General features: G+C 45.2%; 1 protein-coding gene across 1 annotated transcript; it reads right to left on the bottom strand.

Annotated features, from left to right (window-relative positions):
* Positions 1–1,621: 1,621 nt before the first annotated feature.
* On the bottom strand, positions 1,622–15,589 carry LOC139207060 (N-alpha-acetyltransferase 15, NatA auxiliary subunit-like). Its single transcript, XM_070836692.1, has 20 exons — positions 15,353–15,589; positions 14,100–14,184; positions 11,626–11,730; positions 11,189–11,346; positions 10,866–11,000; positions 9,296–9,449; positions 9,007–9,126; positions 8,304–8,399; positions 7,346–7,452; positions 7,194–7,266; positions 6,873–7,042; positions 6,601–6,753; positions 5,797–5,925; positions 5,485–5,698; positions 3,733–3,926; positions 3,495–3,603; positions 3,310–3,408; positions 3,053–3,196; positions 2,400–2,497; positions 1,622–2,270 (listed from the first exon to the last, which is right to left on the bottom strand). The coding sequence occupies exons 1-20, from the start codon at positions 15,404–15,406 to the stop codon at positions 2,061–2,063; spliced, it is 2,607 nt and encodes an 868-aa protein (XP_070692793.1). The 5' UTR covers positions 15,407–15,589; the 3' UTR covers positions 1,622–2,060.
* Between the last annotated feature and the right edge of the window lie 566 nt (positions 15,590–16,155).

Genomic DNA, 16,155 nt, shown 5'->3' with positions numbered 1-16,155 from the left:
CACTACTCACAAAAAGTTAGGGATATTCGGCTTTCAGGTGAAATTTCAGGATGAACCTAAAATGCATTCTAACCTTTCCAGGTGAACTTAATGTGACCTTCTCTAAACTTTTGAATGCACATGTCCAACTGTTCAGTGTCTCAGTACTTTATGCACAAGTTGCTGTTCTCTAACAAGAAGCTTAACAGCAACATTCACAACAGGTTTGATCCATGAATCCACCAATACATTTCCTGCTTCAGTTAGAATTGGTATTTAAACAGTCCTCCTCGTCGTGCTGTTCACATTCTGACATCATGAGACCAAGACGACACCTAACAGTTGATCAGCAGCACCTCAACACTGGAGGCTTCAAACAGGAAGTCCTCAGACGGAGGTGTTCACTGAGCTTAGAGGGTCACAGAGTGTCATCAGGAGGTTGTAACAGTGATACAGAGACTGGAAGAGTCACAGAAAGGAGAGGAGTGGACGTCCTTTGGCCACATCCCAATTTATTGAGACACTGAACATTTTTTGTTGTGGTATACCTACCACTGTTGTTAACTTTTCTTTCAATAAATTGTTTAAGATGAAGAAATGACCATTGCATGCTTCTACTTAAATGCCCTACTTTCATGATATAATATCACTGTAGCATTCACTTTTTACATTTTCCATATATTTCACCTGAAAGCCGAATATCCCTAACTTTTTGTGAGTAGTGTATGAGATAGAGGTAAAAGTCAGATAGAACTCATTCAAGTGAGGCAGAATGTTGTTTGTTGTTGTGATATATCAGAACTTGGACTTAGTGTCTCGTGAGGTTGATTTACTATGAACGACTATTTATGTCTGTTCTCCAGCACAGTGGTGCAGTAAGAGAAGAGCAAGAAGGTTCCAGGTTCTAACCTGCTGCTTTGCACTTTGAGCCTGAAGCCTCTCTGTGTGGAGTTTGCATGTCGAGTGTAAGCAAGAGTGTCTGTCTGTTGGTCCTGTGATTGGATGGCAGCCAGTCCAGCAGGGTGGACCATGCTGCTCACCCAGTCAGCTGAGATTGGCTCCAGCCCCCCACCCTTAAGGATAAGAGTTATAGATGATGGATGGTTTTTCTTTTCCTGTTTGAGATGAAAGACATTTCCCAGAGTTCATCACCACCTACCTGAATCAGGACCACACCTTTCTCAGGACTCAGACTGTGTCCTCTCTGCTCAGCGCTCTATGGAGATGATGATGATGATGATGATGATGCTGCTGCTGCAGCGGTTAACCTCACTGACTGATGAACGCACAGCACTGTAACATTATATAAAGTCTTGCCTGTTTTATGTGGATCTCAATTCAAATGACTCTTAGAATACCAGATTTATTCAGCCTAGTTTGATGGTTGATAACCAGGAGCAGGTTGACGGCGTGCTCGACTTGGCCCGACTTACAAATGCTGGAAACAAGTGGTTTCCATGGGATACCATCAGGCCTTTTCCCACCCGGTGTGAAGTCTTTGTCGTTTGTGTGTCACTCAGCTCCTTCCTGCCCTCTCAGCCTCTGGAGGCTGTTTACGACTACTTCCCTGGAACATCCACAGCTCACATTCTGAACACCTCCAACATCACCACCACCATCACAATGGTACCATTTGGTTTTGCAAACATTGTTTTATTAATCCTTTTGTCAGTTTGTAATATATAAATTACTTTTAAAAATGTGAGAAGCAGATGCACCTTCAAGAAGGACATGGCGTGAAAACACAGGAGTTAAAAAAACCTAGACTGTGTTTACAGAAGCCATCTTTAGCCAGCCAATGTCCACTTTTCCCAGAATCCTCTTTTGCCTCCCCAGACTGCATTTTTTCAGTTACAGAACAACTGTGGACAGGGCCTTTTTATGGTTTAAAAAAGTTAAATGGGCATCGTCTTCCTCTGTGTGCCAGCTCCCTTTCCTGTGGCGCTCAGTCCATCCAGATCAGTGCAATGTGGGGGCGACTCACAGCAGCCACTGCCCAGAGACCGGGGGAGTGGGGGTGTTGGCGGTCTAGGGCGTCTGACGGCGTGTTCGCTCCTCCTCCTCTTCCCTTTTCTCAGAGGTCACATTTCGTTCGCCATGTCGTCGTGCTCTCCTGCCGACAGGTCGCCATTAGCACTGATTGTGGAGCTGTTGTCCTGGTAACCAGGAGGCATGAAGGCCAGGCTGTAGGGGTAGATCTTATGGCAGGCGGCTCGGTAAGCCTCGGCTGCCTTCTGCTGGCTGTCCCCCAGCTGCCCGTCACGCAAGGCCTCCAGCACCTTAGTACAGATCTGCAGCGCGCACACACACACATACACACACACACCATCAGTGTACCTGAATGATTGTGGACATGTTCTGAAGCAGAGGCAGCAGGTGTGTGTGTCTGGTGCTGGAGCTGATGGTAAACCACCACATACCTGGATGCTCTTTCCAGACAGGGACTCATCCAGGGCCGTGGCGATCTCACAGGCCATCTTCTCAGAGGAAGGCTCTAGGTAGACCATCATCTTAGCAGCTGAGAGCACAAGAGGACGAACGGATTACAGGTTGTCCCAGACGTCAGACGGCTCGTGATCTGATGCAAATCTGATGATCAATTGAACATGTCGGCCTTGTGGCTGCTCACTTTCACATGAAAGTCACAGCGGCGATCTTATGAGGTCAGGCGGTTTACATTTGTGTAACGCCTTCAGCGCTGCACAAACAGTCAAGTCTGTCATGTAAATGTTAAGGAGGCAGCACATGGTTAAATACACTCAGTGACACACACTAAGAGAAAATAACCCCCTACCCCCCCATCAGGGCCTGAGCTCCTACAACACTGTCAGACTCAAGAGGGACAGTTGGAGAATATCAAAGCAACAGAACCAGAGATGATATCTTTTTGATTCTACACATTCTCTTGTCAAAAGCTGGAGCCTGATTTACCAACCGTGCAACGATTCAGGCGTGTTAGGTCAGTAACAGCTAATGTACCCTGAAGCCTGCAGCCTGCTCTCGATATTTCCGGACACACTGAAGGCCCCTGGGTGTGTGTGTGTGTGTGTGTGTGTGTGTGCGTGCTGCGTACCAGCCACTCGGTGTGGGATGGAGTTGGAGTGTTGGCTCAGGTAGTTCTTGTTGAAGCTCTGAGGATTGTTCTCCCCAAACAGCCTGGAGATCTCCTGCTTCAACACGGTCCTCACCGCCTCGGCCAGGTCCACGCTCTCGCTCACTACACACACACACACAGAAGAACACAGTTATGAAGATTTAAAACTCTCAACACAAACCGAGGTGTGTCTATTGGGGGGGGGCGATGTGTGGCCCGGTGTGGGTTACACTGACTTCCTTTGAAGAAGCGCACTAGACACTGGTGCAGCCATGGGTTGGAAGGCTCTATGGCCACAGCCCTCTTTATGGACTGCAGCATCAGCAGGTACTTCTCTGGAAGGGAGGAAGGAGAGCAGATGAGACTGGGGAGGTGAGTGTGAGAAACTTGCTCGCGTGCAGACCGCAGGCATCTGTCTGACCTTTCCTGAAGTAGATCTCAAAGGCCAGGAGGTGAGTCTCGATCTGGTTGCGCACCAGGTTCTTCAGAGGGATCAGAAACTTCACCGCCTCTTCCAGAGGATTCTCCGGCTGGTAAAAGAAGCGAACCACGTGACATTATTAATCTGGAATAAGTCTACCCATCGGGCACACTGAGCTCACCCTGCGCAGCTCCAAAGCCTCCGGACATGCTGACAGAGGGGGGAAACACGAGCCCACCTTGGCCAGTTTGTCTGGTACTAGCTCCTCTTTTGGCCCTCCTATCTCCTCGTCATCGTCCTCCTTCTTCTTCTTCTGGTTCTTTAGCTGTTTCTCCTTCTCTGCGTTCTTCTTTTCCTCTTCTAGCTGCGCTTTCTTCTGGGCTCTTCGCTGTTTGTTGCGCAGTTTCTTCAGCTCCTTGTCTGTTAGATTCTCTACAGAGCAAAACAGGAAATGGTATTTAGGATGTTTTTCTAATGAGATCGATACTCTTCAGACGGACGGTCACCAAACTGCTTGTGTTTTCAAAACTCTTTCTGGATTAAACTGTTCTAGGAACTAAGAGGTCCCTTTTGTGCATTTCTCTTCCTCTGCATCTGAAGAGCCATGAAGCCATCAGGGCTGTTTCCCATCTCTGCCTCACCGCTTGTTTCCTATCCAATAAAGCCATAAAGTGCTGTACAATGAGAAAAAAAAAAGATGGTAGTGTTTTCACACACCAGGAAACGACACGACAGCAGAATTCATTACAATTACTATCACATGACTAATGTGTGAATGGATGCACAGAGTAAACAGAGTTTTGTTTAGCTCTTTAAAGAGTAGTGAGGAGGTCAACAACCTAACTTTGTGTTTAACGTCAATAAAAGCGGCTCAGTGCATCATTGGTACCCCCCCCCCCTAACGCGCATCATTGATATGTGCGAGGTGAAATGCCTGCGCAAGAGCTCCACTGATACCAAAACCTACCCACCCCAGCCACCACCTGCTCAACCTGCTGCCGTCTGGAAAGAGATATAGATGTGTGCGTTGTGGTACGGTCACACAGCCTCTGTCCTCAGGATGTCAGACCACTGCGTTCATCCTCCTCCCCCCACCGCCAAATATAAACATTACTCTGTAGTAGCAGACTAAACAGATTCTCATAGTGCGACGCCCCCTTGTTGTAGAATGACAATAAATGACTGTTGTATCTTGAAAACCCCGTCGTCCTAATATTGATACTAGTGGACCCAGTGTGTCCTCATGTTGTGAGTGAAGCTGTGAGTGAGTAAAATGCTCTGGTTCTTTTGGTAAACTACATTTAGTCCCTGCTTCTTTCAGTCCAAATGCATTTCAGGTTCCAGGGTACCTGAATGGGTCCCACGTCCCTGGAAAGGTTGCAAACAGTAGACGGTGTGTAATTGGAGACAGGTTATTCACGAGTTGTACACAAGACAAACACAAGTATTAACGGGGGAAATAAAATGAAAACTACATGCTACCTCACAAAAAGTTAGGGATATTCAGCTTTCAGGTGAAATTTCAGGATGAACCACCACCAATACATTTCCTGCTTCAGTTAGAATTGGTATTTTAACAGTCCTCCTCATCATGCTGTTCACATTCTGACATCATGAGACCAAGACGACACCTAACTATTGATCAGCAGCACCTCAACACTGGAGGCTTCAAACAGGTCCTCAGACAGAAGTGTCCACTGAGCTTAGAGGGTCACAGAGTGTCATCAGGAGGTTGGAACAGAGATCCAGAGACTGGAAGAGTCACAGAAAGGAGAGGAGTGGACGTCCTTTGGCCACATCCCAATTTTACGTTTACCCTCGTTTACCCTCCACTGTTGTTTGATTTTCTTTCAATAAATTGTTTAAGATGAAGAAACTACCATTGCATGCAGATACTGTCTAGGCTCATTTCACACATTCTGCAAACTTTTGGCAAATTGATTTCGCTAAAATACTACTGTTTGTAACACACACACACACACACACTGACCGGTGTCTGCCTGGCTCTCCTTGTTGTCGTCGGTCAGAGGTTTGTCGTGCAGGGTCAAGTAGATCTGGATGGCGGTTCGAGCAGCTTTGTAGTAGAACGGATGCTGCCGCAGGACGTCCTCCAGCTTCAGCAGGTCCACGTAGGAGCGCAGCGTCATCTTCCGCATGCAGTAAGTGTGGAAGTCAAACTGGTCGTCTGTGATCTCCACAAAATGCTAATGTAGGGGTGGGAGGGAGGGAAGAGGAGAATGAGCCAGCGTCTACATCGGCTGAGGTTGGTGTCATGGTGGTGATGATCATGGCAGAAGCTCACCCTCTCGATCTCGTGGCACTTTTTCAGGGCCTCTCCCAACTTGTTCATGCCTTTGTAGGCCAAGGCACACTCCGTCTGGAACCACATGCACTGCATTTCATTCAGGTTCTCTACTGCAGACGTCCCCTCCTGAAAGCACACAACAACACAAGACATTCCTTTAAAGGTGACGATACACAGTGGAGGAGGTACCACGGGTGGTCATAAGTCACTACTTCACTTTTAACCAACAATAAGAACATAATGCCATCAGTGAAACAGTTTTAGAATATAATACACTTGAACAAAGTACACACACACACAATGTAAAGCAGCAAAAGTGCAGGGCTAATTAACAGAAGCTAAATTAGCACGATGTGGATCTGTAGCTGCTGCTACAGATGGAGCTCGCCCCCTGAATAGAGTGGACCTTCAGTGGCCCTGGCAGCACAGCACAATACTTCAGTATGGGACTGGTGACCGACCACTACAGCAGCAGTCCCAGCATCTGTGCTGCTGCCCGCTTCCCCAAACTGGGGGCGTGCTGACAGCCTTCTACTGTAGGTAATACAGGGACTATGGATAGGGGCCTTATAAAACCACACTTCAAACTATCCGTTTAAGGGACAACAGCCTTCATATCCCAGGTAAATAATCTACGGGTCCAGCTTTATGCAACATACCCTTATTTTTGAGTATCTGTTACCCTTAACTAGAGGAAATTGATACAAGTTTCATCTTATTCTCTACTGTAGTTCACTTCAGTAAAGTACTTTAACTCGAAATTCATTCGTTCCTTTTCTGTTCTTTCACTGCGGGTCTCACCCGTGTGAACTTGGAGCACATCTCCTCTGCTTCTTTGATGAGGCTGGCCTTCAGCATGTACTTGGCACACTTGGAGTTGATGAAGCGGTCGGCAGTGTCCAGGGCCTGGGCCTCGTCCATCCACCGAGCGGCCTCCTTGATGTTGCCCGCGTGCTGCAGGGCCAAGGACAGGGAGAGAGGAAACAGTCACAATACAGCGGAGACAACTTCAGCCCAAGCTACGAACATCATGCAAATGTGTTTCCTCTTTATGTGCAGAGTTTAAACTGGACCTTGTAGATTTTGGCCTTGATCAGGAAGAGCTCGATAAGCGTGGGCGTGCTGTCGATGGCGGTGTTGATGTAGTCCAGAGCCACGCTGGGCTGGTCTATGAAGTCAAAGTGCTGCGCCAGGAAAAACTGGACCCACAACAGGGTGGTAGGGGGCTCCTCTTTCCCATCATCTGTACACGCGTTTTACACAAGTCACAACGAGCGTGGGGATTCTGCCTTAATCTATTACACATGATTTAGATGGTTCGGACTCACAAATGAATCAGAAACAAACAAGTACATAGAGGCCAACGACAAGGAAACAGTCATTTTAACACTCACCGTTTTCACTAAACATTCGACAGCTTTTCAGACAGGTTTCATAGCCGACTACTAATTCTTCAATGATTGTAACCTGCACGAGGGAAAAGACAAGTTACACGGCTGGTTTATTTCACTGTGGAAGCGGGTATCTCAGAGGCCTCCCTGCTCACCTTTGCTTTGTCAGTGTAGAGGGATTTGAGGGTAGTGAAGACGGGGGGGCAGCCTTTACTGAAGTTCATCCTCAGGTAGCTGTCCAGACATCCACGAAACTTCTCCCCTGGCCGGCACAGTAAAGGTACAGGAAAGTGAGCTTTGTACTGCCACGCGGCGCACAATGACAGGGATGTATTGGGTTTGGTGGCGATTGCCTCACAGAAAAATGCCCTTTATAAAACAGATGGGTGGACTGACAGGATGTGCGCAGGTCTTTTAGATGTTACATTACGTGTCTTCCCTTGTATGAAGCTTTTACACGCTACTCTTTCATCTAAAAGCTACAACATTATTGGATTTGGAAAAAAAAAAAGCTTGGTTGCAATAAAGAAAAATGACATTTGGTTTTGATGGTCAGTCTCAATCATTCTAGTGGGATTATGGGAAGATTTTTGCAGAAGTGCGTGAGCTTTACTCTCATGATGAGTACAATAATTCCTAGGGATTATGTCAGAGGTGGCTTCGCACATATTACCTGATAAGACCATGCTAGTGCAGAAAACCGATTATACATCTGAATCAATGAATGACATTTAAAAAGGACTTCCTATTTCAAACCAGGTGGGAAATAGCCCTTTCAGAAGTTTCCGTCATAGTTCAGTTGCCAAAAGATTTCCACTCTTGCCCTTGGAAACACTTTGAAAGCTCCAGAGAAAACGAGCAAGTGGATCTTGTTGTGTGAGCCACATTTCACGGTGTTCATCAGCAGAAGGAGCATGTTCGTGTTAGCCATTTTCCAGGGCTGTAGCACGTGGGGTGATGACATTTGTTCAATGAGCAAACTCCATCTGCTGCTGAAGCCCATGGGATACTGTTTATTCAGACATGTGCCCATGACCACAGACTAAAAAAAGAGTTGTGATGGATCAGAAATGTCACCGACTATGGTGCTGCTGCAGGCTGCACTGTGTTTACCTGTGAGGAAATTCAGAGGCAGTCTGCGGGGAACCAGGCCTTTAGGGAACTTTACCCAGGAGTCCTCATAAATCTTCAGACGCTCCTCTATACTTCCTGAAGAAACACACACACACACACACACACACACACACAGTGTAAGGAGACAAAGTGACAGTACACACATCACCCCCCCCCTCCAATGATGCGGTTACCCCCACTCAGTACGACACTTAATACCTTTAACCTTTAGCTGAAGATAATATGAGGACTCAGCAGGCTGAGTTAGCCAAATGAAGTTGGGAGCTCCATCTTTTTTGTACAACATTCCCACTCTGTGCTACCGTCCTTTACTGTCCGTCAGAGCAGAACATTCTGTACGAGAAGGCTGCATTTGTGGAGGATACCCACTGGATTAATATTCCTCATGTCTTAAGATAAATGTCAAAATACATTTTTTGCACAGAATGAGGACTGTGGATTTTGTCACCAGTCTCTGCCATTCAAATGATGTGCGGAGGGCAGATTTCTAATGGCCAGTATGAACAGGGAAAAATGAAAGCAAATGTGAAAATCAATAGATAAGAGAATGTAGGACCCACAAGCACAACACGAAATACTGCCCTTTAACTGGCAACTGGCAAGAGAACTGTGATTCTGGCAGAGCCCCAATAATATCCTGTCACGTGGAGCACACAGGTGTGGCTCTGAGGATAGTGTTCACCTGGCTTTAAGGCATTTTCCAAGCCCTGGTAGTAGGCCCAGTTCTCAGGGTTCCTCTCCTGGAGTTTCCCGTAGACCTCAGAAGCCTCCTCAGGCCTCTCGAGCTTCAGCATCAGCTCTCCTGCTCGTGCACACACACACACACACACACATTAGCAGTGCCACTACATCTTATTTGCGTTTCTGCGGGGTGACACCTCCAACACCAGCTAATCCTAATGTCTGCATAATAAAAGGTACTTCAGTGTAAACTACGAAGCAGCACTGACTGAACAGCAGCACTGACCCACCTCTGGTCTCCTCCACAGCCAGTTTGTCACAGATCTGTTTCTCATAGTTGTTGAGGTGATCGAGGGCCTCCTTATGCAGGCCGGCCTCCCTCAGAACCTGGTTCTGATACAGCAGCAGTTCACTGTACTCATAGTCCACCTTGTCTGGAGACGTCTGGAGAAACACACGGGAGAGAAAGAGGTAAAAGCTTGGCTGTGCCTGTTTGAACGCTGGTTATATATGACATCTATAAACTAGACAACTATACTTTGAGCTTCTATGATGCCATACTCTGTTTCTCCTACATCCGATAAACCTTGTGAGTATGTTAGATCAGTGTAACAACTGTAACGTTCTATATATCATTACATTCCGGTCAGAGTTTTTTTGTTTGCATCTCTTTTCCTATTCTGAGATTAATAAATCATCTCCCATTCACTGCATCAACACTAGTAGAAAGTGGAAAACATCCTCAGTGAGCTTCAATCAACACACATGTGAAGTACCTGGAAAACCTTATTAAAAGGATAATTCCACTTGATTGCTACTTGTGTCTTACTCTCTACTCTTGTCCTTCATTTCTATTGGTTCTGACAGCACAGTAGTGAATATATGCATAATGTGCACCATGCTAGAACTGGATAAATTAACTACTACGGTTAACCAACTTTGACAGCATCACTCTCTAAGTGTGAGCACAACACTTGCTGTGTGTACTGCATGTGTACTGTTACTGCCTATCATTCTGGAGGAAGCGTGGAGTTTTGAGTGTATAACTTCTATTCTATTCTTACTTTTATTCAATTATCTATATACTTTGAAGTTGCTCTATTCATCTGTACTTATTTCTGTCTTTGGAACACCTGAATTTCCCCTCTGGGAATCAATAAAGCATCATTCTGATCTGATCTTAAAATATGCCTCTTCAAAAGGAAGGATTGTGACAAGATAAAGATTCAATGTCTCACATCTCTGCGGCTCATTCTTCCAGTGGATCCAAACCCAGAACTACATTTACTGACACTATAAAACCTTCCATTAGGCTGCTGTGCTGAGCCCTGTTCATATTTTTAAAAAGTTTGAACATCTGCCATTCAATTGAGACCAACCAATGACCAATTACATTTACTTACTTTAAATATCGAAAGTTTAGACATCAACTTTTACCATCTCCCAGTGAACTTTGTAAAGCACTATGAGACACTCTGTTGTGATATTGGGCTATACAAATAAAATTGAATTGAATTGAATTGAAAATGTGTCCAAAATCACTCATTTGCTCATTCACAACTGCCTCTATAACAATCAGTAGCTCAACACTTATCAGTCATGGTCGTTTTGCATCATCAGAAATACATAAAATGTCTCATGACCGGAATTATTTCTGTTATTTAAAAGCTGATGATGACCTGATCCTGCTGAATGTCCATTTCTATTACAGACTATGTCCACAAGTTTCCCCATGGCTCCCCACCTACACCCGTAATGTGAATCCTGTCCATCTGGGGCTCTAGTCTTGTTAGTGGATCTTACATTTGCCTTTAAAGAAACCTTCACGGTTGTGCTGACTCGTCGACGGCTTCGGCCTACCTGTTGCGTTTTGCGGAACTCCTCAACAATCTTGGCAGCCATCTCAAAATCCTCTAATAGGTGATAGGCTACAGCATACCCGATCCACGAGGCCCGCTGGGCTGGACGGAGCTGCAGCAGCTGGTACCGTGTCTCCTGGAGAAGGTGAAGACCAGCACACGCAACTGTGAGCATCATTATTGATTTGATTATCGTGTCCACCACTGACTTCCTGTGCAGCAGGATGAGTTACTGTCTGACCCTGCACAACCTGCCCCCAACCCCGTTCATCCATTTCACCTTCCTTCCCCTCCACCCATCCACTTCTCCCTGGTGCCCCTCACCCTGTATCCCTCCAGGTCTCTCATCTGGATCTGCAGCAGGGAGAGGTCCCTCAGGATCTGCAGGTTATCTTTGTCCCACTTCAGAGCGTTGCGGTAACATTTGATGGCCTCGTCATACTTTTTATCCGAGCGCTGCAGCAGTCCGTACACATGCCAGCCTAGAGGAGGGGTCGAGTTCAGGAAGCAAATGCACAGATGCTGTATACAGATGTTTATATGCGCTTCCCAATGGAACGAACACATAAATTACAGGACTGAATGAATTCAAAGACCGGTTGCGCCACCAACAAAAAGCAGCCAAGCAGAAAGTATGTTAAAGAGCAAGTTGTCCAGAGTGACAGTGAATTCAGCAGCTGTACTGTTTAACTGAATTCCAATGTCTGAGCGTTGTGTGTGAGGTGGCATCTGGGAAGCCCAAGGGGCTGGTGGAAGGATACAGACATGGCTCTTGAGGTCGTTGCGTAGGCCTCGTCTCACCAGCTCGTAGGCCTCCTCCTTCTTGCCCAAACAGTTGAGGGTTAACCCTTTCATGGCCAGCGTCTCTGGAGCACAAAGCAGGGGTGGGGAGAAGAGGAGTGACACATTCAGGGTCACGATTTGTTAAGAACAACACTGTCGATACATCTGTATTGCATTTTTTTAAATTATAAAACGCTGCTGTGCCATTGAACAACAGCCTGTGAACAACCGAAAATGAAATAACTCTAACTACCCACTGTTTCAATATTTCAGTTCTTTAAGGATGTTTTTGCTTCACCATTCTGTTTCACACCACAAATCATCCACCATTAGCGCCACATTTTAGCAACCATTACCTTTGCACAAGAAGTCTGAAGCAGTAACTAAAATAGAATAGAACTTTTCAAAACAAAGTTACTACATGATTTATGGTTGGACCAGGATAAAACATTTCAGGACTGAGGCAAATAAAATCTTTCAATTAGAAATAATACGAAAAAATGGAATAGAATATGAATGATAAAAAAATATGAATCATGAAATGCTAGCATAAAGAAAGAGCTTTTCTTAATCTAACTTTTGAGAAGTGATTTGAAAGATGTCACTAATTCTGCAGCCCAAGATCTCAGGCAGGGAGCTCAGAGCTGGGTGGCCCTGACTGAAAAGCCCAGTGAACTGAAGTCTTGAGCAGGGATATATGAAGAGCCAGAAGAGGCCTGCCGAAGGCTCTGACTCAATGAGAACCAGCAACCAGCAAAATCAATCAAAATCAAGTCTAAAACTTACTGATGATCAGTGAGGACAAGAGAGGCTGAAACAGGATGAATATCATCTCATTCTGTAATTTGTTTTTCAAATGAAAGATCACTGTCGAATGTTACTCCCTGGCTGCAGGTTTGGCATTAGAAAATTTAGATGGACTTTGGAAGATCAAAAATAACGATTTCAGCTTTGTTTAGCTGGAGAGAGAGATTTAGCTAGAGACAGTTTTGTGAGATCCAGCACTTTATTTCTCACAGACAAGATAATAAATTTTTTAAATGAAACAAAAATTTGTATTTTGGGCAGAACAATGGTACTGAATATTGTGTTTATATATGTCCCAGTGGCAGCATGTAAGCACAGAACAACAGGGGGCCAAGGATGGAGCCTTGGGGAACACCGCAGGTCAGGGTGGCCTCACTGACCACTGCTGAAAAACAACTGATGCCAGGTGTGGACTGATCAACACGATATGGCCAGAAGTATGTAGACGGCCATGAAAAGTACAGCAGCATGTGATTGGTGAAACTCTCTTTCCAAAACCATTTTCAACAGATGTTGAACCTTACACTTTTAGACCAAATGTATGCTTTCAGTTCTGCTAAATAAGATATCAAATCAAACTCTACCAGCCATGATAACAATCAACATCTTATATGTGCAAAAGCTACTGTTCCATTATGCACATAACTGATCCGTTTCTGGTAAAACCAAGCAGTAAACTGAAGAATTGAGAAAGTTGTTTATCTGGAGGAATTTGGGCAGTTCATTTTGAGGTTTTGGAGGCTGATGGAAATATGCTGAGAGAAAGCAGGTGCTGTCAGTTTGTGTTTTCTACTATTTTCTCAAACTGGCCTTTGCCCCTTTGATATACATAAGCCATCTGTGGCAAACCTCAGAAACATTTTCCTAGTGTCGATATTATTCCCACTATGGCAAATTCCTCAGAAGTGGATCTCACATGCACAGATCTACATTCAACACTCAGGTTTTATAACGTTTGGAGCAAGAACTACAACTCAAAATTATTTTCTCATCATTCCTTAAATATTCCCTCTATAGTCCATGTTCACTGCTCAGTCACACCAATTAACTTTTTTTTGTTTAGGCAGAAATGGAAACAGGAGGTGTGCCATGGAAAAACCGACTCTCCCCACACCTCTACTCCATTTCAGACTCTATGTATGCTTAAAACTTTTCACCATCTTAGATTGAACATCATCTGATATTATGAAACAGTATATTAGAATAAAACGTATAGCTTTTATTGAATTTATGAGTGTCGGCCTCTTTAAAAGTGAAATGTTACTTTCCTCAGTTTCCTCCTCTTCTTTTATTCCTCAACTTTGGTTTTGCTCACTGTGTAACATATTACCTGCTGTGGCATTCAATGTTATTGGTGTCGTCATTGCAGAGTCACAAATATTGTTCACTATAAAATCAGTCTTTCCTGCAAATTGAGAATTTTTTGCTTCAAAGTCCACATTCTGTGAATGCTTCTTAAAAGACCCTTAATGACACCTACTGATTTTGCTTTTTAAGTAAACACACAGGACAAATATCACAGTGATCCATCCACAAATCTTGTGTAACAACTAGTATGTTCACAAAGCAGAAACAAGGAGACGGTGAAACACAATGTTTCTCACAGCTTCCTACAAAGTCAGGCTTGCTTGTGCTTGTGCCTTACCTCCATGCTCAGCAAACTTCGGGTTGCCCAGGATCTGCTTGCAAAACTTGAGGCCGTTTCTGTACTGCTTGTGCTCGTAGCATCTCTGTAACAAAACACAGAGCAGATTTTACATCAGGCATCTGAGGCCAGCGCCCTGCCATCATCCTCCTCCGCTGCTGCTAGAATCCTCAAAAAGCCTTGTCAAAGTGTCTGAAAAGGACATTATTGCAAGTGCGCTGAATCCTTCAAAACACCATGACCCGGCAACCTGTGGAAATAACTGGGAATTACTGATAGGAGTGAGCAAGTACCACATGCACTACACATCACCTCTGAGGCAGTGCGTGCAGCCTGAGATTACAGCCCTGACAGAAATGTTAGAAACAGCACCCTTGATGATGGACGTCTGTTCATGAGATGTAATCGTCAGTGATGATCGGTGGCCAGATGGAGGTGCCTGGCTCAGAGTAGACACCGGGGGCTCAGAGCCCCGCCAGTGGAATTCCTACTACAATATATGCACTCCAGTCCCTGACTGACGGGACAGCCACCCCCGATACCAGGAGGAGTATTAGAGTAGCAACTACACCATTATTATACTGGAGACGGCCGCTAGCAATTCAAGAAACAACTGACTTTAGCTGTTTTTGTTTTTTTTGCATGTTTGATATATATGCCGAATTTAAACATGGCCTCACATGATTCAGTTCATACTATGTTGTATGCTAAATGACCACAGCTGTGAAGGGATTTGTTCCGGAGAAGTACCCGGCAGGTACCGGGGGGGCTAGCTCCAAGTGAACGCTAGCAGCTGAGCACAATTCCTCAAACTAAGCTAACGCTAACTTTTTTTTTTTTTTTTTTAAAGGCGCAAACTTGAGACAAACTTTATTGAAAGTGCAGCCAAATAAGTTTCCAGCCTGCAACCACTGAGCCGAGAGCTCACTAAACCGTGCTCCTAAGTTGTGTGTAGCTGTCATGTGTCAAGCAGCTTTGCCAGTGATACACTTGGGATGTGTAGCAAGGCCAAACCACAGCTAGGCACCACATGACTGCTCACCGGCCAACTCAGCCGCTACCTTAGCTGCACTCTTACAACTAGTAGAAGCCAAGAAAAGAGATTTGATAATTACACTGGCTTAAACGTGCTAAATCCGTTAGTTAAAGCACTAGTAACTCTCTGGCTACTTGCTCTGACTGCCACTGCTGACAGCTACTTGATAAACTAGCATCGGCTAGTAAGCTAACGTTATCTCAGACACGCAGCCTACCAATATTCTCTTAAAGAGAGCGTTCTCCTTCGGCGGTAGGGTGATAGTGGGCATTGTGCTGGCTTCCTATGCCTCTGTCGGTTCACACATGAATAATATCCTCTTGGAGTCCGAGATCCCGGGCTGGTTCGGTCTCTTCAGGCTCCTCTCTCTCACGTGTTGAAGCGGAGGCCCCCTTCCGAGCAAAATGGCCGACGTGCTTCTCCTCCGGGTCAGACCGTGCCGATTGAGTCTGCGTGTCGGAACACGGGCGAGCGCAGCGGAGATGTAGCGGGGAGTAGATGGTTCCTGTGGGAAGGATGGCACTGAGCGGTGCAGTCAATGAAAGGAAGCCGAACGTGTCACAGCATTAAACAGAAAAAATAAGGAGCATGTTGGATGCCTGTGCGCACAGGATGCCTCACACCCGGCTGCTGGACTCGAAACCCGTTCAACCCAAATTCCACCGACATTCATCTCATTTCGAAATGTCTGAATGATCAGACTTGGAGGAGTGAAAACTAGTTCACTGATTATTTTGGATAGGTTGTTTAAGTGGGTACATAGACAACTCTTATTCACCAGAATCACGTGTTTTTAGAATATCTATTCCTCGTAGCATCATCCAAGAAGTGTAGTTGGTGAAAAGCGGCAGAGGGGATGGAAGGTGTTTTTTTTTTAAAGAGAGAAAAAAAACTGGACTTTTGGTTTGTTTAATATGAACTAACGTTAAAAGATTTAAAATGTTCTTAACACGTGCCTAAATACGTCTGCATCGTTGGCATTTGCCAGAAAGCCATGCATAAAAATAATTCATTTAGTAG

Source organism: Pempheris klunzingeri, chromosome 9 (genome assembly GCF_042242105.1).
Source record: "Pempheris klunzingeri isolate RE-2024b chromosome 9, fPemKlu1.hap1, whole genome shotgun sequence".
Lineage (NCBI taxonomy): Eukaryota > Metazoa > Chordata > Actinopteri > Acropomatiformes > Pempheridae > Pempheris > Pempheris klunzingeri.
Note: the sequence above shows the minus strand (reverse complement) of the source record. Positions and strands in the feature narration are given on the sequence as shown.